This window comes from Ammospiza caudacuta, chromosome Z (assembly GCF_027887145.1).
Source record: "Ammospiza caudacuta isolate bAmmCau1 chromosome Z, bAmmCau1.pri, whole genome shotgun sequence".
NCBI lineage: Eukaryota > Metazoa > Chordata > Aves > Passeriformes > Passerellidae > Ammospiza > Ammospiza caudacuta.
The window spans coordinates 46,634,423-46,658,509 of NC_080632.1; the positions used below are offsets into that span (position 1 = coordinate 46,634,423).

The 24,087-nt window shown below is 41.2% G+C and overlaps 1 protein-coding gene across 1 annotated transcript in view; it reads right to left on the bottom strand.

Moving 5' to 3' along the window:
• The window catches only part of HOMER1 (homer scaffold protein 1), an 87,510-nt gene extending 70,778 nt beyond the window's left edge, over nucleotides 1–16,732 (bottom strand). Inside the window, exon 1 of the mRNA XM_058823531.1 lies at nucleotides 16,555–16,732. Within this exon, the coding sequence (XP_058679514.1) occupies nucleotides 16,555–16,559 (5 nt within the window). The 5' untranslated portion in view covers nucleotides 16,560–16,732. The remainder of the gene's footprint in view (nucleotides 1–16,554) is intronic.
• Nucleotides 16,733–24,087: the final 7,355 nt, after the last annotated feature.

A 24,087-nucleotide genomic window follows, 5' to 3' on the forward strand; every position in this document is an offset into this window, starting at 1 on the left:
TAGACCTGTTCTTGCTGTTATGTTTTGGTTTATTTGAAGTCAGCAAATGTTTACAAATTTGCTACAAAAATGCTTGTTTTCTATATAAAGTTATCAGTTAATATGTGTAGCTGCCTATTTAGCTGTAAAGTTCAAACTATAAGCTTTACAGACTGTGCTCTGTAGCTATGTAACACTGCACAGGCAGTGCCTTCAAGCACTTTCTAAGCTATTTTATTTCTATTTAAGAATCAGCTTTTAGTATTAGATTTTTAAGCACTTAGGAGTTAGCACAGCATCACAAGAAATAACTGCCATTTTTCAGGATTTGAGGGGAGCAAAATTTTCTAGAGACTTTCACTAAACCTGTTAGGTTAAGTAAAAAATACATTTACCTTTGCCAGAAAAATAATTGTATACTGTCTCTTACGTCTGCAAGGACCTGAAGTTTTAATCAATTTGTTTCAGCTTGAAGTAGAATATTGCACAGTACTTAAAGAGAAAAAAGGTATAGGAAGTCAGTAGAAAATAATTTAGTGATTACCAGAAATCTATTATCTTTCAAATGTTAGTGCCTGTATAAAAACTAGTGAAAATCTGTTAGCCATTTGGACAACAGAGGGAAACGTTGCACTCTATTTTCATAAATACCCCACACTTTTGAAAAGGAAAAAAAAAAAACCAATAAAAACCCCAAACAACAACCTTGCAACATTTTACTGTGGGCTAAGGAGTATATAGAAAATATGTATGTATACATCTAAATGCAAAGAATATAGTTTTATACAAACCACATTAAATTTGATGCCTTTGAGCAGACAGAACTCGACTTAAAAGTCAGCAACTACAGACTTCCATTAGCAGAAAAACTGTTCCCTTGAATTATTGCATCAATTAATAGAAGTTTTATATTACACAGCCGACAAGTCAGGAAAGCACATAACTTCAAATATTTCTGAAATCAATTCCTTTTGGTAACATTTTGGCACATCCACTAAGATGGATGACATCTTCAGAAGGGTAACAGAGCTGGTGAAGGGACTGGAGCAAAAGTCATATGAGGAGCAGCTGAGGCAGCTGGGGGGATATAGCCTGAAGAAAAAAAGAGACTGAGGGGAGACCTTATTACTGTCTACCACTATCTCAAAGGAGGTTTTAGCCACGTGGGGGTCAGTCTCTTCTCCTGGGTAAAAAGTGATGGGATGAGAGAAAATAGCCTCAATTTGCATCAGGGGAGGTTTAGAGTACGTATTGAGAAAAAAATTATTTATGGTAAGGGTTTATCAAGCAGGGTGCCCAGGGAAGTGGTGGAGTCATCATTCCTGGAAGTGGATATGGCACTTGAGGACATGTTTTAGTGGTGATCATAGTGCTGGTTCTAGGCTGATTGTTGAACTTGGTGATCTTACAGGTCTTTTCCAACCTCAACAATTCTACAATTCACAGGTATGCAATCCTATAAAATAGTCTGTTTGGGGAACAAATGGATGACTCTATATGTACCAATCTCAACCAAATGCTCAGGAAGCCCACACACAGTACCTTCCAGAGAAGGAAGGGAAAGAAACGAGGTAGGAGAGTTTCATACAAACAGGCACTATAAGACAAACACGGACAGCATTTAAAATGTATGTGTATTGCCATCACATAAAATCCCAAGAGTTAGGATTACCATATCCAGGGAAATATAGCTCTTGCTACTGAACAAACATGAAGACAAAAGAGAAAGTTTACCTAACCTCATTCCTCTTCCATCTGAGCTTACAATTTGTGAGGGACTCATGAAGCATCTTAGTAAACTTTAGAAGAGTAAAGAGCTTTTTCCACAGCACAGATTTACATTGAGCTGTAGGACAGCACAGACATTACAGTCTCACAAATTTAGTAACATCAACAGCATGGAAGGTGGCAGAGTTGCAAAGCTGAGGACAAATCAGTGCCCACTACTTAAAATTAAGGCTTATATAGTACAACAAAGAAAAATCCCAACAAAACTCTTAAATTTTTGGTATAACGATAGTGAACATGGAGCTCTTTACACTAAAGATTAAGAAAGCTACCTGTAGGTTATGCATAGGGAAGTGTTAAACAGATAAAAAAAAAATTAAGGAAAATAAATACTGGATTTGCTTTCACTTCTGCAATTCTCTGGGTTTGTTTTAAATGCCTGTTCTCCAGTGCCCCCATATTATTGTATGCTGCTTATATTGTATGCTGCTCAAGTTCAGCAAGTAGGCAACCAGCTGAAGTGTTGCATTCACAGCTATAATTCATCACTGACTGTGAAAGTTACTCCCACAGCTGAATGATGGTCCATGTCTCTAAGGTTTTCCTTTTTTTGTCCTTCCACACAACCTTGAAAAGCTCATTTGCACAGCAGGAATCCAGGAAGAGTTCTGGGAAAAAAATGAGGTAACAAAAAGCATATTATCAAGTACTCTGCTTTATCTTCCTAAAGCTCTTACTTCAGTTTAGTAACTTATTCCAAGAATATACGTATATGTATAGGTATCTTCAGAATTTTTCTAGGTACCTAAGTGATTATTCCTCTCAATTGTGCAAGTAAGTGGACAAAGGTATCTCTCAATAAATGTTTACCTTAAGTTTGTTTTAATTACAAAATTGGACAGAACTAACCATTAGCTTTTAATAGCTTAAGAGCAGCTAAACTATGTTAGGTTGGATTTTACAATATATTATAAATTTATCTATAGTGAAAACACTAAGAAATCATGACACTAAAAAACTATAATTTCTTCTTGAATTTTGCTCTGTGCAAAAATTCCTGTCAGGAATCCAAGACAGGATTTCTTCTCTCGCTAGAACTAGAAAATTAATTTTAAGATGTGCAGTTTTTTTCCACATCTAGTCACTAGAAGTATTTATCAGAAGTAAACAAAAAATCCCCAACTTAATGTCAGGTTCTAGTCTATGAACAAAGAATCCTGAAATAACAGTGTAATGAGATGTTTCTGAAAGAAGTCTAGATATTAACATTCCTACAACAGCCCTTACATGCAGTAAGCTAAGCTATGCTGCACCTGGAATAAGAAATAAGCAGGCAATGAACAGTCTAAAAACATTCGTTTCTCTCCATTCTACAGCAAGGAAATCCAACTTAGCCACACTTGCAACACAAGCAGAAAAGAGAAGAAAGCAGAAAGGAAGAACTAACGTTATTCATGCTTGTTAGTAAAATAAGTTTAGAAAGGCCCAAAAGCAATCCACAACCAGGCTATCTAGTTAGTTCCCCCAGTTCCTTGATACTCTCTGTACAATTTTTCTGTTGCAATCTTTATCTAAAATCTCCCTGCAATGGAGTTCTGACAGTCAGACTACTCTTAGAGAACTCATGTAAATATTTTAATGGAGAATATTAAGTAGTTTAACTGCTTAGCTTGAGTTTCTACTGTTATCTAACAGAGTACTTTATTTACAAAGTCATGCAACAATTAAGTTATAGTTTCCTGTCTTCCTGCACCACCAGTTTTCTTCAGTTTAAATAAATGGATCTTTTCTATACACGGTCCTCGGGAACAATATCTATAGTCTTCAGAACCATTACAAGAGCTACAATTTAAAGGGGGGTGGGCAAAAAAAAAAAAAAATAAGAAGCCCCTTAGACCAGCAGCACAAGCACAGCTCTCCAAACAACAGAAGCTGAGAGAGCCAGAGCACAAAGTTGCTTTGGGATCCAGAGACACTGCTAGTGAGGCAGGAGTTTGTGTACTGCTTTACAAGCGGGCACAGCAGCAGTCTCCTTACCAGGGGCATGGAGAAGAATGAGGAAAATGAGGAGGAAGGCTCCAATTGGGACATAATTTTCAATCTCTGCAATCTCCAGAATGCAAGCCTATTCATGACCTGCATATTTTCCTTTTCACATTCCACAAACACCCTCAAATCAATTAATGGATTCTTGAAGAGCTGAAATTCAGTAGTTTCCTTTGCAAAATAATTTTCAGCTTGTGATAAGGACTGTTTATGCCACTCACAAGTAACTAATTAGACCAATTGATGCTGACTAAACAAGGTAAGAATTAAGCCAAATTGCATGGGGCCACTTAGGCACTCTTTCTGAGGCAGAGATAGGTAGAAACAGCACCTTGCATGGTCTTTGATGCTAATCATAGTGGTCAGTGGGATTTAAGGGTCATACAACAACACTGGTAGAAATACCAGCAGATTCAGAAGACTGACAGACTGAAACTCCTCACTTTGTCCTGACATGAAAGCATAAGACTGTCTGTAAATAAACATCCTCTGTTCTAAAGTTTGATTAGATCAATTTAGTGGATGTAATAAAATCCTTCAGCAGCACTGACAAGTGTCATCATGCACAGATAATGCAGTATGAAGGAAGTGAGAATAGAGGGATGGCACTAGGACATGAAGATATGTAAATCATTGAAATAATAACAGTGGCAATCCTACATAATCTTAGATTCTATAAAATACAGCAGAGTTCAATAAACAACGTAAACACAGTATTTTCTGATTTGACATTCGGTGTGATTTTGCATGCTCCATCAAGTCTCATCACTGCTTAGACAAGAATTTCTGTTCTGATGGCTGTATTTCACAGCTATGGAGCAAAGTGGCAAAGCTGTGGCTTTTGACTATAGACTGATGAGAATTCTGGAACCTAGAAAATAATAGAAGAAATACAAAATCATAGAATCAAGTCACCATGTGTTTCCATTGAGATAAATTGCAATTATATGGTAACCAGTGATACTATTTAAAAATTAGCCTAACTGCTGTTTTTCTAATCATCTTTGACTATGAGAGACAACACTAAAATAATACTAGTCATAATTTTGTTATTGTTAATACTAGATGTCTTGGCAATTTGCTAACAGCAGAAAACCCAAGGAATACATATCCTCCTTGTTTATTACTCCACATTTGGAATTAGCCTTAAAGATATGTCTGTACTAAAATGGGGTTTCCTCATTTGGCACCGCAGTGTTGACCAACTTCTCTTTGCTTTTTAATAGCTTTAATTCATCTCCTTATTGGCTCTAAATTTCCATTTTGCTTCCCTGTAGACCTTCATACAGAAACAATCACACCTCCTCACTACTTCTCACCCAATCAACCACATCCACTCCATCTTTTTCCACATCTCCAGGTTATTAATTTTGACATGCTTTCTCCATGTGAAAAAGCTTTTTCTTTAAGTGGGCCTGGCACTTGTCACACCTTTAATTTCCAGCTTAAAACCCACAAACAACATATTTGACATTAAGAATTCATCAGTTAACAGACAGTTTCAAGAGCTTTTCACTTAACCCTCAAAAATAAATACCCTGAAACAAACCACTAGACTACCACATGTTAACTGCAGATACCCCAAACCTGAATTCATGCTTCCACCAGAACCAGTGGAAGTATCAGAACTGATATAAGAAGGGGCTGAATAGACATGCATTTCATCACCAGGACTTCATCTTCAAACAATTTGCAATCCCAACCAGAGTGCTACAGTTGCATGTTAAGTTTCAAAGGAAAAAATAATCACTGTTCCAGCTCAGAAGATGAGAACTGGATCATTTTATTTGTATCAAGGAACTGAATTAGACTCCTAGAAAGGTAAACAAGTTAATTTTATATTCAGAAATAACAAATCAATTTGAATCATCCATTGAGCACTACAGGAACTATAAAGACTCTTTAATTCACTTTCAGCATGTTATTACTATGCCAGCAAGTTTCTCCCTTCTGATAACTTACAGCCAAGTAAACACTATTGAATTTTGGATGCAGTGGTTGAACCTATATTGACCTCTAATGGGGAATCCCAGGTCTGTTTCCCTGATTGTTCACAGCACACTTACGCCAAACACTCTGAGACATCCAAATATCATTCCTGACAGGTAATGCAGTTTTCTCACAGGATCACTGAAGGTATTCCTAAGATGGCTCCAAATCCTGTCTCTCCCAATGACATGCTTTGCACTGTCAGGCAACCTCCCGCTGTAGTGAGATGCAAAATAATGATAAGGGGCAAAATCCATTTTTAAATATACTAGTATGAACACACACCAAGCATGGAGCAAAGAGTGCTCTGCACAGTCCACTACAGCAGCTGACAAGGGAAAAGTTAGGTTTGCATAGTAAGCATCAGTCAAGGAAGCACTTATGTGAAGTACTATGCCACGGGGATGAACCTCAACAGGCAGAGAAGGGCAGTCACACCTGGACTAAGCTGTTCATTCCACAGATAAGCAGCTCGTGAGGAGAGAGCAGTCAATACTGTCTACTTGACTTGAGCAAGGCTTTTGACACCATCACTCATGTCCTCATTGACAGATTCAAGAAGTGTAGACTGAATGAGTGGACAGTGAGGTTGATTGAGAACTGGCTGAAAATCAGATCTCAGAGGGTCAAAATTATTGGCAAAGTTGGAGGCCTGTCCCTAGTGGTGTCCCCTAAGGTTCAATACTGGGCTCTAAATGTTTAACTTGTTCATCCTTGACCTGTAAAAAGGGGCAGATTTCTCCTCAGCAAATTCAGTTATGATACTATGCTGGGAGGAATGACTGACACCTCTAAGTTCTGTGCAACCCTTCAGAATGACCTTGACAGGATGGAAAGACAGGTAGAGAAGAACAATCTGAAATTCAGCAAGGGCAAATGCAAGGTCCTGCACTTGGGGAGGAACGACCCCAGGCATCGGCACAGGCTCGGCCTGACCCACTGGGGAGCAGTACTGTGGAGAAGGACCTGAGTGTTCCAGTGGACAACAAGCTGCCCATGAGCCAGCAGCGTGTCTGGGTAGCCAAAAAGGGGGGCATTAGGAAGAGCATTGCCATGCAATGGAAAAGCAGGTTATGGAAGGTGATCCTGCCCTTGTACTCAGCCCTGGTGAGGCCTCTCCTAGAGTGCTGTGTCCAGTTCTGGGCTCCTCATGGCAACAGAAACATGGAGCTCCAGGGGTGGGTTCAGCAGAGGCCACAGAGATGATGAAGGGTCTGGAGCATCTCTCTTATGATGAAAGGCTGAGGGAGCTGGGGCTGTTCAACATCAAGAAGAAACAACTGAGAGGGCATCTCATCGGTGTATACAAGTACTGGAAGTAAGGGTCTAAAGAAAATGGACCGGTGGTGGACCATCTTCTCAGAGGTCCCAAGCAATTTGACAAGAGGCAGTGGGCAGACACTGATGCACAGGAAATTCCACCTGGACATGAGGAAGAACTTCTTTATTGTGCAGTGACTGAGCACTGGAACAGATTGCCCAGAGAGGGTGTGGAGTCTCCCTCACTGGGGATACTCAAGAGCTGTCTGGACACAATCCTGTGCCATGTGCTCTGGGATGACACTGCTTGAGCAGGGAGCTTGACTCACAACATGACCCACTGTAGTCCCTTCCTATTTTACCCATTATGTGATTCTGCGAAGACAACAGTTCTGGAAACACGAAACGACATCAGTACTAGCCACAGGTATTGCTACTGAAATAATGTAAAGAAACATTTTTTCACTGACAGCTCATGTACTTCCTTTGATTATGCTGGTGGAGGCTGGTAAAGACAAAGTGTTATGTGTTGTACTGGAATTAGATTAGCAACCACTTTGCAAACAGCACTTCAAAATTTAGCTTATGCTTCTGAAAGGCACTTATGATGACCTTAGTTCCAACCCCAAGATAGCAGGTGGGCGTCAGGGCTTCACTCAGATGAAAATAATTTTTTAAAAATCAGGTCTCAGAACACTGCTTAGCATTTTGACAAACTGAGCAAAAAAAAAAAAAAAAAAAGGATAGCACACAGTTGGTGCAGAAGTTTTGGCTCCAACTGCCTACTTTAGAAGCCTATACTTACCAGCTCAATAAAAATATTCAGTAATAAATGCATGCTACTACAGTTAAGAAGCATCTAAACAAAGAGCAAGAACCAGTGTTTTTAAGAGCTAGTTATCTTAGCATGATTTTTTTTTTAATTAACAATTTTCCTTACATAGTACCTGAATGAACTGGTAGGGTTCCATACCTTCAAAACCTATGTATGAAACGAGAACTAGAAAAGCCTCCCTCACCCCCGCCTGTGCATATCAGAACAGATATTAAATGTATCAGACCAAGCCCCAGTGTTTCTGTACCCATGATATAAATAGTGGCCAAAACCTAGCAGGCTCATTAGCTACTTACAGAATGCTTCATTGCAAAATCAGTTTTAAAGAAGGCTGCATTTAAAAACATTTTATAGCTGTATGCTAAACATGGTATAGTCTTCTCAAACCAGAGCACTTAGGTGGTCCCATGGTTATGTCCAAAAGAGGCTTAGCTGAAGCATCAAATACTGGTCAATATAGCAGAAACTGCTATTTCTCACTCACTAACAAGTTTTGTGTTTACAAACAGACTGGTTAATACAGTAAATAGAATGCCATGAGCAGGAAGTACTCATACCATAATTAATTGCAAAATCTTTTCCAATGTTACAAGCAAATGAAGAGTAACAGTTCTTCAGGAAGATGAACAGTACAGATATAAGAAAAAATAATCTATGTTTTCCTGAATAAGCAAATTCTTGGGTTTTACAAAAACATTAACCAGTGGCAGAAGTACAAAGACAAAAAGACAAACATGATGGTGAAGCAGAAGGCAACGTTTGCAAGATTTAGATGTGAATTCCATCTGTAAAGGCTGACTTAGCACAAGTGATTTGAGGAGGACCATGTCCATCTCTGAGTACTCAAGATCAGCAGTATTCTTTATATGTTGGATTTGCGGTTGTTACTAAGGAGAAGAAAAGGACTCTTTAAATATATTTTAATGCCAAGTAAAATTGTTCTTTGTAAAGAACAGTTATAGAAGAGGTAGATTGTCTTTCTCTGTCTAAGAACTTCACTCAGAATAATATTAATTCTCCAGTTCTGCTAACAATAAAAGTGGCATATTTGAAAAGGACCCTATAATACTCATCATTCCATTCCAGTAACAGAAAAAGCTACATTCCAGTAGCTTTTTCTGCAGTCTGATTTTAAAAACTGTAATTAATGTGGACAAAAGAGGAAGCTTTGTTGTTGTTTTTAATTTCTATGTCATATTTTAGCTGAACAAATGCATGAGCCTCAGTAAAAGCTACTTCAGATCTTAAGTAGCCTATTAAGATCCATTGTAAGAGACATGGGCAGCATTTACATTCAGATATGAGGTTATCTTAGGGATTGTAGTGCTCAGTGCTCGTTTCACAAAATTCAGCCAAAATGGACCATTCTTTAATCATGTACTTCAGCACCAGTATCTTTTTTATGAAAACTTCTCAAAGATCCTTTATAGTTTTACTATCATATGTAGCCAGACATACTATCTGAGCTCTGCAGTACTTCTGAGAACCATGAGTACCTATGACTCCAATCAGCAGGACACCATCTATTCCCAAGCACTGCTAATTGTTTCCTAGTAAAAATCAGCTCCTCCACGTGTCTAGATGAAGAAAAGGGACTTACACTCAAATGTTGAAAAAGCACTTGGAAATCAGTATCCAGAAGCTGAAATTAAATCCAACAGAAGTGTTCCTGTCTAATTGCAGGTTAACTCTTTTAGTCACACACAGTCAGTGAAAAACCCCCAAGTAGTGCAAAAGCAAGGGTTAAAGCAAATTATCTGAATATGCACTTAGGACCCCAATTTACTGCATACAGCCAATTGACAAGATAAACACAGCCCATATTATTGCATATGCTTATTTCTGTTAGCATGAGAAGTAACGTAAGATACCTGCCATGGCTGTGTACTCCACATTAAGTCAGTGGAGAAAACAGGCTTTTTTCCTATATCACACAGTATATTCTTTCAGAATTATGGACTAGCAGTCTGTTGGAAATGAACAGGCCTAAGAAGTAGGCTTAAGAATTGTGAGAATACATGTCAAAGACTATTTATTTCATCAACACTTCATTGTAAAGTGTTGACCATTTAAAGCTTATTCTTCAGTTTTCAAAACTCTGCGAAGATATCATATGTCCTGTTACAAGAAGAGATTCAAGATTAATCGTGGATCCATACAGCATACTATTTACACAATAAGTAATTTCAAAGCACTTTAAAAACCCAAATTCTATACCCAGCAATATAACCTATTATCATTTGGGTTTAGTGAGTTTTTTTGTTTGGGTTTGGCTGTGGTGTTATTTTGTTTTACCACAAAAATACACTATTCAAAGGGGAAAAATAATACCATTTCTCAATAAGCTGAGATTCAACCTAGTGGACAGTCACAAAAAACCTTTCCAGACCTGAGCTTCAAAACAGAGGAGCAAAGTTAAACAGGAGTAGGTCTGAGTTCAGACCTTTTTAAACATTTCCCACCAGAGTAAACAGACACCACTGTAGTAAAAAGTAGGTCTCTCCCACCTGTAGTCGCCCTTCCCTTGTGCACACCCCTCCATTTGCAGTCAGCTAGGTCACAGTACTGACGTAGCTCACTGCACAAACATTGGTGCTGTAGTAGACAAATGGAGGAAGCAGTGCTTGCTTTCTGTGGTTCCCACCATTTGGTGGCAAGATCTGTGAAAATTAAATAATCAGGATGTTTGAAAAGAGCACAACCACAAACATCAACAAAACAGTGCCAGTGAATCATCTGCATGTATGTGGAGGAAGAAGAAAAACCTGAGAGGAGCTATGTATTTCAACTTCTCCCCTCTCATTACAGAAAACGAGCAATGATCGTTACTTAAAAACCAGAAATCATGACTAGTTACTGGAAAGGTCAATATAGGTTTGTATCTGGCAATCCAACATCATCTATTGCATGTTTAAACAGTATTTTCCTAGACAAATTTTTTAACGATGACTGGGATTCATCACTACTTGCCACCAAAAAAGTGTATCAGAGCACAGTCTGTTGCCAGAAGCATGATTGTGATGCAGTCCCAGAAAATCAATATAATATTGAAACACAGTTCAATTATTTCACCAAATGGAGCAATGCCACTACCAGGACTCTGTGTAGATAAAACAGAGCTCAACACTGCATAGTGCGAGGACCAGGTAGAATAAACCCACAGCTCCCTCTAGCCTCTTCTCCCCTCTAGTATTTCTGTCCTGAACACAATACTAATTTTGGTGGATCTCACATGGCTGAGCCTTGGGAAATATAAAAACTTGAAACAGAATAGTAAAAGAAGTCTACTATCAAAACTGGATATAAAGCAGATTATGAAAAAGGTTTTTCATAATGCAATGCTTTCATCACCCATTACACCTTAAGACTGAATATATCTGAAAAAGCCTTGCAGGAAGAACAGCACAAACCCCTGAACTAGAAAGCATGTTCTTTGAAATTTTTTTTTACAGAAAGCTTTCACCTAAGTGGGGCTTTTAAATAGGGCATTTATATACATGTTTCATGGTATCGTTAAATTAGAAGAAAAAAAATAGAAGAGGTGGAGTCTGGGGGGGGGGGGTTTCACTTTAAATAATACAGAATACTTAGTTTCTTTGTTCACTGTCACAGTTAACTGTTACTAACACTATTACCACACACACAGGGAAGCCTGAGAGTTTTCTCCAGTGCAAAACTGTCTCAGATAGGAAGTGCACACTGGAAAAACACAGGCACATGTACACATACTCATTCAATGTCCATTTGAGGCCTAGTCGCAGCCTGCCTGGGTATGAACACACCGGACTGGTTTCCTGGCTAAGCACCTCTTAACTTTTAACCTCTGGACTAGCAGAGACCTTGGTCCTTGGTAATTATTTTAGGCCTCAACAACTTCCAAATTAGAGACATCTAAAGGAGACGAAGAACAAGGTTCTAGTCTAGCTGAAGTGTCTGCATTGTTTATATGGTTTGGAATACCTTGGAAAACCATAGCTTCAACTAAAACAATGTCCAAGGCACTTATACTAATGAGAACCTACCAGTAAATTAGTGTTACATCATATGATAATGCTCTTCACTGAAGTACACTAGTGCATAGACACAGATTTGAAAGGCAATGATTTAAAGTGATTAACTAAGAGCCTTTAATCAAATTACAGTTTTATGATACAATCATAAACCTTAAATGTTTTGCAACAAAAATTCCCATAAATGTGATATCTAAATTCAACTTAAAATTTTTACTAATTAGCAGGCAGAAATACTCTGCTCAGCTCTAGTTAAATGTCATTGCCTTCCCTGATTAGAAGGGCTGACTTGTTACAGAATTATAAGCCACTGCAATTTCTGTGGCTCCAAGACTGTGTATTTCCTTAGATACTGGCTCAACATCTAGTTGAGTCCTGCAAAGATAATGGTAACTGAGGTAGAGCAAACACTGTTTTGGAAAAAGAAACCGCAAGAACACATATAACACACACACACATCTGATGCTTGCCTTGAGAGTAAAAATAATGAGAATAAATACTGAGAATAAAAATGAGAATAATACTGATAATAAAAATAATCCCAACATAATGAATCAGAAGGACTTAAATGTTTATTTTCAGCAGAAGTAGGATTTGTCCAAAAGGGTTGGCCTATGAAATCTTGATAATGCACGGAAATACCAAAACAGATCAATTGCAACCTTAATTCATTACAAATACCTTCACTAAATCAGCAATCATCACCTCATGATGCTCAGGGCACACATTTATGTTTTACCAGGCCAGAAGATCTGGCCTGGTTCAGATTTCTTATGCTTGTTTTGAAGTCAAAGTGACTGTGACAGAATATAATTTAAGCATGGTAGAAGTCTACACATATTGCTCTCTGAAAAGTAGTTTATTAACCATTTCAGGCTGACTTACACGCAGTCTGTTTTGGTATTTATACATTACTAATTCTTTACAGAAAACCAAGTTTTGTCATCTGTAAAACTTGTTTTACTCTCCATTCTGCTACAGAAGACAGCATAAACTACTTTGCTGCCATTGCTCTCATATAATAAGCACCTCATTTTACCCCTGAGACAGCAAAATGGTCAGGACTTGCAGTAACACTGAACTACTACCAAGAAGCTACGCCTTCCACTCTACTACTTCAAGCATCTCTGTGGAGCACAGCTGATAGAAGTATTGCTAAAACAAAGTCTGGGGGAAGCTACCATTAAGTCTTGTGGAAGGAAAACAGGTCAAAGAATTTGAGTCTGGACAAATTCAATAATACTTCTGGGTCCCAACAGCTTTACAGTGTTCATGTGTTGTTACCCAGATAGAGAAAGCAAACTGAAACATTTCAGGACAAGACTGTAGTTTGTCCTGTTTAAAGAAATGTGTTTGACTAACTGCACATACTTCAAATAGAGTAAGATCTAGGAGTGGATCAGCCAGTTGCAGACTACCAAAAATTAAAATACTTTTTTCTAGGCAAGTGCAGCACTAAAAAGTATACCCTAAAAGACTAATCTTTCTCAATATTCTCCAGTCAGCTTAAGAACCCTAGTATTCTAATTCTGCCATCTCAAACTGACACATATCATAACTACCTTTATGAGGATAACATACTAAATATAGGCCAACAAAACTGAAGATCAAGTCTTTATAAAGATACTTTGACTAACATGACATGACAGAGATGAGCACATCTTCCAGAAGCTTTTACCTTGTAATTCCTTATAATTCAGCATGAACGATGGGAAAAGCAAGTAGCAAATTTAGATATTTGTCCACCGCTGTCATGTAAAGGCCATCATGTGAAGTAGTTATGCATCAATAAATCTACGCATCAATAAATCAGGAATTAATACTAGATATTATGTTTAATAGGACATCAATTTCTGCATCTCTCCAGAATTCACAGCTGTGCAGCTTCCCCATTGTATTTGTAAAGAAGTGTATTAATTCCAGCCTTAACAACAACTGCATCCCTGTCTCTACTTTCCCTGCTCATAGATCGAAGTACAAGCTGTACCAATAACAAGAAAAATATAGTAACAGTTCCAACTTGAAACACAGTACTTACCTGGTCAATGCATACAACACCCTAGGCTGCCAATATAAATCCTGGGTATGCTTTAGAGCTGTTATTTGAGGATTTTTAATGCAATCAGACTTCTGATTGCATTGAAGAAGACAGTGCAATACTAGCAATGAACACATGAATACATGTAATGAACTAGGACAGAACACAAAATCCATGTTTTTCTGTTGAAGAATACTATATTGTATGTAGTCAATCCAACAAAAGGCTGTCCACAATGGTTATATCACTCAACAGTAACTATTGATAAGAACTTGTTTTATGCAACAGGAAGGAGGAACTGGGAGAAGTGAGACAGACTGGCAGATAGAGAAACAAGAAAGGACATTCTGTGTGTCTGGCCTATATAATCCACAGGGCTTGATACATTTACCTTCTGTGAGACGAAAGACACACACAAATATACAAGATACAGCAATAAGAAAGTGTCCTGAACTACTCTACATTTCTCTAGTTTCAAGTTTCCCCAAAAATGTTTAACAGCAGCACTGGCCCAAAGCCCAGTTACTCACCAGTTGGTTTCCACAACACACCCAATGGATAATTACCTGGCTTGCCTGATGGTACTGTATGTGCCAAACATTGCACAGCAGAACAATGAATTCTTCATTATATGTAATCAGACTGAGAAAGCTCCTGCTGGTTTGGCAAGCCAACTTCCCCCTCCCGAAGTTTTCTGTGTTCTAACCATCGAAATAGGTGCGATCTCCACCAGTCAGGTACTACAAAATCAGTCTATAAGCTCACACAGCATACCAGCACCCATTAAACACTGAATATAAGACACAGACCATCACGTGACCCAGGTACATTGAATTACCAATGATCTTGCAATTTGCTTATAGAATGCTCAATTTTTAGACCTTGGTAGAGTATAGAGTATCAACTGTTGAATTAAAAGCCCAGTGCATCCTGGTGTAGAAATACTCTGAAATCCATGGGTACTTGCATTTAGAAATTAATTCAAAACAGCTACCAAATCAAGACCTCTGCTCTGAACAGTAACAGATGTCTGTCTTACCAACAGTTACACTAAGTAGGTGCTGGCCCTGGCCTGGGTGTGCTCACTCAGATTTAGAGAGATACGGGCTTATCAGTAACATATTCCTACATTTCAGGGTTTGTCCTTCTTGTAAGAAGATGGTCTGCAAAGGAATTCTATATTGCAATACCCCAAAGCATACTGTCTAAAATGTGTTTAAAATATTCGCTAGCAAATTTAGTGTTCTTGACCTTAATGTGCCAAGATACCACTCAAGTCATCACACCAACAACTGTGTTTTTTAAGATTATGTCAGCTCTCAACAAATAGGGATTTGTAGTGTTTATTAAGAAGCTATGACAGTAAAACACTAGGAGAGCTGGAGTTCTGGAGACAAAATGTTTGCTCCTCTTCAACAGTTCAGTGGATTTGTAATATGATTAAGCTTAATCCAAACATCTACAAACACAGTATTGATTTTAAATCAATGAGAAGGCTTCCATTATTTTAATTTTACATAATCCTGTGTGTGATTAGCAATTTTACGTGTATACCCTCAAAAAATTATCGTATCATTTAGACTTTTGGCAGAAACATCACTTTCTTGGATACATAGACAGCTGCAAGTTTGGGCTTATTCTGCTCAAATATTTTTAATGGAAGGGAAGACAACAGAAAAATAAAAACTGGCCTAAGTAGCAAGGAGTCATTCCTTCCTACATCTTGACCTGTGACCCCAAATGATAGCACAGAGACAAGGATGCAGCTGTTATCACCACACACGCAAGGAAGTCAATAAATTGAAGAATTCAAATGTCCTAAACAGCTAGAGGAGACATCTGTAACTCCCATAGTAATATGCCAATTTCACATCCGAATTCCTAAGTGACCAAAATACAAAAGAACATGATTTGTAACTTTTGTAGACTGCCTCCACCTTGCAGTTTGCCAGATCATACCAGGTTTCTGTTGCTTTGGAACATGGATGAGTTTCCATTCCACTTTCAGACAAGCCCGGTAGGATGGATTATTTTTTCAAATCACTATACAAATTCCTAAGGATATGACTGTGGAAAGTTTTCACACGTATCTATGTCACATTTTTATCTAATAATTTGTATGAAATCTGACTAATTTTACAGATTTCATTCCTTCTAATTTTCTTAAGCTCTCAAGTGGATTCCCCAGTTTACTAGGGAACCTGCTGTGAGGCAGACTTCCTCAGAGCCTTCAATTTACTGAGAAATTCCCACGTAGTTCGACATTCTCTGAAGACTCCAGAAGAGTAGAAGCGAGCCTTCCTTGTTCTGGAATTTCACCCTAGCGCACTGAGTTTAAAGCACCCGTTTTCAAGACTGAACATCGCCTAACAACCCGAGAGAGGTCTTCACAGTGAGGAACTGGGAGCCGAGACGGCTCTTCCAGAATTCCGATGTGGCTACGGCGGAGACAAACCTCTGCAGATCGTGGTGCGCCCCTCACGGATCGCACGGCTCTCCCCTCACGGGGCTGATGCATGGCACCGACTGCAGCAGGATTCCTGCTGCTGGCGCACTCGCCAGTGAGACCCCTCGACTCCGTGCGCATCCAGCAGCGCCCGCAGCTCCGCGGGCGGCCGCTCCCACCCCCAGCCCCGGCACCAGCCCGGCGGCCCCCGCGACATCCTTACCCCATGGCGGCCGGCAGCGCCTGGCACCGGTGGTGCCGCGTCCCCGGGGCGCTCCTCGCCGCGCCGGCAGCTCCGCAGCCCCGTGGCGGCGGGGCCGCTGCTCTGGGCTCGCCGCAACCGCCGGGGGCCGAGCGGGGCCGCCCGCGCCCTAGGGAGCGCCCCCCGCGGGCCAGGCTCCCATGGCCACCGGCCCCGCCAAGCTCCCGCAGGCAGCGGCTCCGGCCCCCGGGAGGGCGGCAGCGGTGGCTTCGGGGACGGACGAGTCCCCTCCTGCAGGCGAACAGGGAGGCGCTCGCCTTCTTCGCGAGAGACTGGCGGTGGCTGCGGCGCTTCTCGCCGGGACGTGCGCGGCCGCTGAGGGCTCCGTGTGCCTCAGAGGCGGAGCGGGATGGGGCAGGCGGTGCGCACAGAGCTCCACGCCGACGCTCCCCCTAGCACCGCCGCCAGCAGCGTGGCGGGCACGGATGCATTTTCCCGAGAAGGCAGAGCGAGCCGTGGCACCGGCGCTGGCATCGGACTCCCGGCGAGAGGCCGCTACCGACGAGCTGCGGCCGCGCGTCGCCCGCGGGCACCGGGGCGCCGCGTTCCCCCGATCCGCCCGCCCGCCCACCCCCGGCTGCGGAGATGCGGGGCACCGCTCCTCCTTCCCGCGGTGGCGGGCCCGCTCCTCGCCGTCACGCCTTCTTCTGCAGCGAGCGGGCGGGCATCGTCCTGGGGCGCGGCGGATCGGTCACTGACAGCGGGCGGCGGGAGGGGCTGCCGCCGTCGAGCCCGCGCTGTTCTGCGGCGGGGCCGTGGGCTCAGCCCCGCCGGTGGAACGGAGGGAGGGAGCGATGGCCGCCTCAGGCGGTGCCCGGCTGCTCCGGCGCCTCCGAGCCGCCGCTTGTGCCTGCTCGCATCCCCCGCCTCCGCCTCACACCTCCGCCACCGCCCGCTCGTCCCCTCGCGGCGGGCTGGCGCAGCCGCCGCGCGGAGCCCGCACCTCCGTCCCGCTCCTCCTTCCCGGGGAACGGGGAGGGGAGGGGAGGGAAGGGGCGAGAAGAGCGGAGAGGAGCCGCGCCCTGCCCTACAGCCCCGCGCCGCACGCGGCCACCGTGCTCATGCCCGCGGCGGCACCTGCCCGCTCTGCCTCCATCCTCCGCCCGGGGAGCTTTAAATAGAACACGTCACCGCGCTCCCCTACGCACCGACGTCACGCCCCGCTCCCGGCGCTGACGTCACCGGGGTGCGGAGGATGATGTCAGAGTAGTCCACGCCGCCGGAAGCTCTTCTATAATAGGGAACGGCGGCGGGGGGGAGAGTGGAGCGGGGAGGGCTCGGGGTGCTGGCGGCGCCCGGGCCGCCTCCTCCCGCCCCCGGCCCCTGCGGCGCCGTCTCCACGGCAACGCCGCGCCCGGCGGCTCGGCGGGGAGAGCCAGTGTCGCGGAGTCACGGGCGAAGGCGGTGCGGAGCCCTCTCCGGAACGTGGCTACTGCAACTTCCCAGCCCTCTGCCTTGCGAAACACAGGCCCGCGTCCCCATGCTCTACAGACACTCTGCAGACATTTAACACAGACAGCGTTACCGGAAAAACGGGGAAGAAACACGGCAGCCGTTCTAAAATTGTCCCCCCAAAAACCTACATCCCCGCACATCCACGCTAGTATACTATCGAAAGAGCCAGCACTGTAGGCTGGATAGACCTGCAATATTAGGCTGAGTTCTTCAGTTGTGCCATGCAAACAGCAAGCTTCTAATCCAGCACAGTTCACAGTTACCCGAGCTCCAGCATCATGTACTATCTTGCAGGGATATACCTCATCTTAAGTTCTGCAAATACTTCCATTAACTCCCTGAGATTCCCTTAATTTGTAAACACTAGGTTTAACTACACCAGTACACTGCCAGTGGCATTGGGACACCCCAGGTGGAACATGCTCCTTGCTAGGATGTCTTTCAGTATATTCATGGCATTTTCTGCTTAAGTGAGGTTGTAGCTACCAGAGGCATATTAAACTACAATGAGCATAAGAGGAAGATATTGATACTATACTAGATACCAATCGCCACATAAAAATTGAAGAAGCCCAGAATATTGACAGTGTGTGTTACACAATTTTACAGCATGATAAAACCAACCATGTTAGAACTGTTGCTTTAACAAAGGGTTGTTTGTCCTCTCATAGAACCTCTATTACTTGTGACCAAGTGTATCCCATGAAGAGGCTGGAATAAAAGACAGCTAAAGCATTCACCTAACAATCTGATCTTCCTAGAGTCAGGATGCATGTTTCCAAAATTTATTTTAATTTACAGGTGCATGTTTTACAGACTTGTTTCAACATTTTGAGCTCTAAAAGTAATCAGCTATGGGAAAAGCAAGGATGATAAATTAAATATCAAGGCAAACCTACCCCAATCACAATCACAGGAAACCCAGCATGAATCATTACTATGGGAGTAGCAGCAAGGCATACTGCCTTACGAGGCAGAAAAGAACAGCTTCCTCAGTTGCCCATTTCTCATTTCCCACACACCACCTCATAAGCTACAGTAAAGGCACTGGAAAAAAAAAGAGCTAAAAAAACTTTAGTCTGAGTGACAACAGTCTACGGTTTGTTGTGTGCAGCGCTGAGAACCTGCATAGTTATGATGAGGCTGCATTACATTGCAGGACTGCAATTGCTGTGGTTGGGCTTCACCTGCTAGCTCTGAAATAGGAAGTTCTATGTATTTTCTGCTAAAAATCAAACTATGTGTGCAGGCTTCTATCAAAAAGTGGAGGTACTCTCTGGTGTTGGAGTGGGGGGAAGATGGAGATCCACAACTATTCCTTCTTCTATATGATTAGAGTGAAAAAGATCAAAATTAATGCCAACTAGGCAAGCATAAACAATGAGTAGCTTGTATGTACGTATTCACTGATGTCAAGTAGCTGGGAGTCTATATTCATTAGCTTCTAAAAGTCTGAAATGATACTCCGGCATGACCTGCAGTAATGGCAGGTCAACAGCAAGGAAATTAAGGCTTTAGTTTCATATGAGTAACTGTTGCATCAGTTTTGTTCTTTCAGCTCAAGCTTAGACACTAATGCAAACGCTTCAGTATTTCATTATGCTCATAGTATTTTGTTTAGATATCACAAAGATGATTCCATCTGTCTCTGCCTTTCAACTTGTTCATATATTTGTCTTGCATGAAGTATACTTTTCTACAGCATGGATACAAACTCAGAAATCCCCAAGAATGAAGATAAAAGAAAAAAATATAAAAGTAGACAAATACACACTGAACCCTGCGGTGAAGAATAGTGTGTTCACCTGAGAATCAGAGGTGTGAACAGAATCATGGACACAAAAACGTGGAATATCAATAATGTCTTTATTGACTTGTGAAATAAATGAGCTGTATATTTCATGCCCTTCTGTAAATAATCAAATATGAGTACTGGTATGGATAAGATCCTGGGTAGGGGGACAGAACTGTAGGGACAAAGAAACCTTTACTTCAAGTAAATCTGATTTATTTTTCATTCTTAATTCTTCATTTAAACAATTTTTATTTATTATTATATTTAAGTGCAGAAAGTCCACCTAATTGATTACTTCTCTTCCATATTTATTGTTACATTGCCTCCAGTTCTGACAGGTTTCTCTAAGATTTAAACTTTGTCTCAATTAAACCCTTTTACAATCTTGATTAGTTTCCAGGTTGATTTTGTCAAGTTAACATTATCTGTCTTGTGGAATAAGCCTCTGTTTATACTTGCCAACCTTACTGAAATCCCTTTTCTGTCTTGCCATTCCCCAAATTAATATATGATACAAAAACATGGTGATCTATGTCAGCTAAGGCAGAACTGTACATACAGATACAAAGTAAGCAAGCCAGGTGATTAATCATAGATATTAACAGGAGAAATACACAATCACCTCATCTTGAAGACTAAAGTGATATAAAATGGAGAATTTTAACAGTGATGACAAGACTTTTAGCTCTAAATTAATTGCTTTGGGGTTCTTCCCCTGGTATTTTAGAACACTTCTCTGTCTAGAGCACTTTGATGGAGGCAGTCTTGAGCATGCCTGGAAATCATCAGCAGCTTAGTGGCAGTTCCTTCACAAAAATACCAAGTAATGCCACAATCAAATTAAGAGACGGATGGTTTCAGGCAAGGCAAAGCACGGGGTGGTGCAGGAGCAAGAGTGTTATGCTGCAGAGTTGGAGTAGCATAGTCCTGGCGTGTATATTCATAGCCAGCTATTCGCTGCCAAACCCTGTTCTGACGCTCTAGCCCAGGGTGGCCAACCAGCTGGGGCAACACCTGTAAACTTGGCAGCAGTTACTGCTATCTCTGAAACGAATGCTACTTTGAGTCTCTCAGTGGGATACCTGTAGATCGGAAAAAAACCCAGATGGTTGTGCTGTCTGAATCTCAAGCCTGCTGTGTATCAACTTGGCCACTGCTCCAAGTCCTGGAACAGCAGAAGTACAGAGATGGAACATCAAGAAGCACTACAAAGGTCTGTATTTTGCATAACTTTGCATGGTACCTGTTTTTTCTCCATGCAAAACGAGATCTGTACCACTTGATTGCACACTGGCTATGAGCTACCATTCCTATGGAAAAGACAGGGGAATCTCTAAATGATGTTACACAGTGAAAACATTTGAACTGCAATTGTTTGTTCAGGTCTAGTTGACACACTCAAAACAAAAAAATTCTAGTTGCAGCAAACTCAGAAATTGTTAAAGGGTTGTTTAGGGAACCTCAGAGCAATTACGTGAGAATAGAAAACTAAAAATTGGCATGTTTGGTTTATGAAAATAAAATTCAATATGAGATATTTTTATGTTCTCCAAATATTTTGGGTGAGGTTAATACAAGCAAGGGAGCAAAAAGAGTTATTAAATGGCAAAAGAATTAACAAGTGTAAGCCTTCCATAAATGTTTTTTTTCTGCTACTCCAAAGGTTCTTGCTCTTCAAGAAGCTCATACCTTCAGGAGTAGCCTTCCTAAACAGGCATTGGGTACAAAAGCAGAAATGACTGAAAAGTAATCACAGATGGCAGCCATCTCTGACCCCACCTGGGAAAAGATAGAGATAACTAAGGACACAGACATTTTTGCTATAGCAGCTCACAGCCTGCAGGTCCTACTTCCTCCATGGGTCAGGGCTTAGGTACTACCACCCCCTTATAGCAGCTATTTTGTTCTGTTTGTACTGTTTGTTCAATACCAGGTGAGTTTAAATTCTGCAATTCCTAAGGAAACCAAGGATGCTTATGCCCGTTGAAGGTGAGGGAGCCAGGACCTCACACTTGCCTGCCTTCTCATGCATTGCTGCTATTTAGTGTCTCCTTCCTTCTCCTACTCATTTATATCTTCTTCTTGCCCTCTTTTCTCCTGTCTAATAGTGATTTCCCTCCCCACACACATGATTCTTTCAGTGAGTGGGATCACTTCTCCATCATTTTTCCTTGCAGGATCTGCATTTAATATATAAGTGGAGAAAAGAGGGGAGGAGAGTAAATGTCATCCTCTTCCCTGAGCCCAAGGTTTTTGTCTGCATTTTTATCAGTCTAGAATAAACTTCACTGTTACATCAGGTGGGCCTGGAGGGATTCTGGACTAATTTCACAGCCACTGTTTTTTCTCCTGGAATAGATGAAGAAACATAAGTGTTGCCTTATATTCAAGTAAATGTGGTACTCTCAAACTAAGACTAGATTTGATTTTGAAAGCAACTGTATGACATAATTCCCTGAGATGCCTTATGGTCCAATATTTCTAACTCTGTGCTGTTGCCACTGAATGCTAATTTTCCAGCACCCACTTCCAACATTTCATTGTCTTGCCACCAGAAATGTATTGCACATCTCCTACACAGCTCTGTGGCAGTACACCCCTACTGGAATTTTTAAAAGATACTGATCCCTGACTAATGCTTTTATTTCTTACTTTGGTTGATCAATGGCTGCTTTTCCTCCAGTGCTTTTTCTGACCATACAGAAGGCACAGTTTATGCCACTAGACTGATTAGGTCAACTTGTCATTTCTGTCTTTTTACACCAAGTTTGCCTAGAGACATCACTAAGTTTTGTTTTTGCAGTTTCAGCTGAAGATTTTTAGAATATTGTAAAATAATCACTGTGGTTTTTACATGTGAGTACTGAGAGAGTATGTATGCGAAGGAGGGAGGAGTGGGGGAAAGCATTTTTAAGCCTTGAGGTTCCTAATGTTCAACATCTGTGCATTCCTTGCATATAATTTGAGAATAGCCAATTAAAAGAAGACACAAGTTCACTTCACAAATCTGCCCCTTTATCTGCCAGATGCAGGAATTCTGAATTGGGCAAGAGAATATGCAGGCTTGTAGCCAAACTCAAGCTTTGCAGAGGCTTGCAACTCCTCACCAAGTTGCTGGGGAGGAAACTGGAGGAGGAGCAAGAGCTCTGTCCTGTGAAGTAGAACGTGAGCTGCTGCAGGGAAGAAGACACATTCGCAAATCACAAACTTTTTTCTTTTATTTTCACAACTTGTTGAAGAAGTGTACCATTTTACTGGTTAAATTGAACTATACTGAAGTTACTGCTTTCAGTTTACCTCTTGCAGATTACTTGTGTGTCCTAAGATTTTGCTTTTCATGTGATATTATTTTGAAATGTGATGGCCATACTGTGCAATTCTAACTCAGAAAATGTGCATTTTAATTCCTTGGCCAAAAGTTAGCCATGATGCTATTTTCTAGATACACATCATACAGTCACTTTAACATGAGAGTGACAGATAGAGTCAGCCACAGTTAACATCTGATTTTGATGTTTGCTGAGTAGCCAGTACCATTAATATGCATTTTAAGTAGCACTCAGTGTAATTAGAATTCACATTTTAAAAGCCACTTATATAGAGTTGGATGAAGGGGAAGTAATTAAAACCATAGTACACTACTTACCTAAAGGTGTAGAGTTAAGGCTTCCATGGCAACCTTAACTCTGCATTTCCTGCCTTTACTGATTTCAAAAGCTCAGCTTCCTTTAATATAGTATTTCACATTGAATATTTCACCAATAGAAAGGTTATTCTGAAACCTGACATTTCTAGGACTCCTAATACTAACCCAGTTTGCACAATAACAACTATAAATTATTCAGAAGAAACTGCACTAACACATAGTGCACAACAAAGACTGAACTTGCCTTAAGTTGGTGTAATTTATGGATATGGTGTATTATGGATATGTGGTAGCCTCTTCATAGATAAGGTGATGGCAGCTTCACTTTGGATCTCTGTTTCATTGCCTCTCTGACACTGGTTGAAGAACTATCTGGCCTGAAAAATACCATATAAAAACTGAAGATGAGAAGGAATATGCCTGCAAATAAAAAAATTAGAAAAATATTTTATTTTAATTATAACTCATGAAAAAACATTATCAAGTACACCTGGAAAATTGGTGGTGGTGATAGTGAATATAAGCAGCACTGTGGATTACTGTTTAAAATTGTTCCAATTTTGAACTTCTAACTTTTGCTTAGACTTTTGTAACTTGT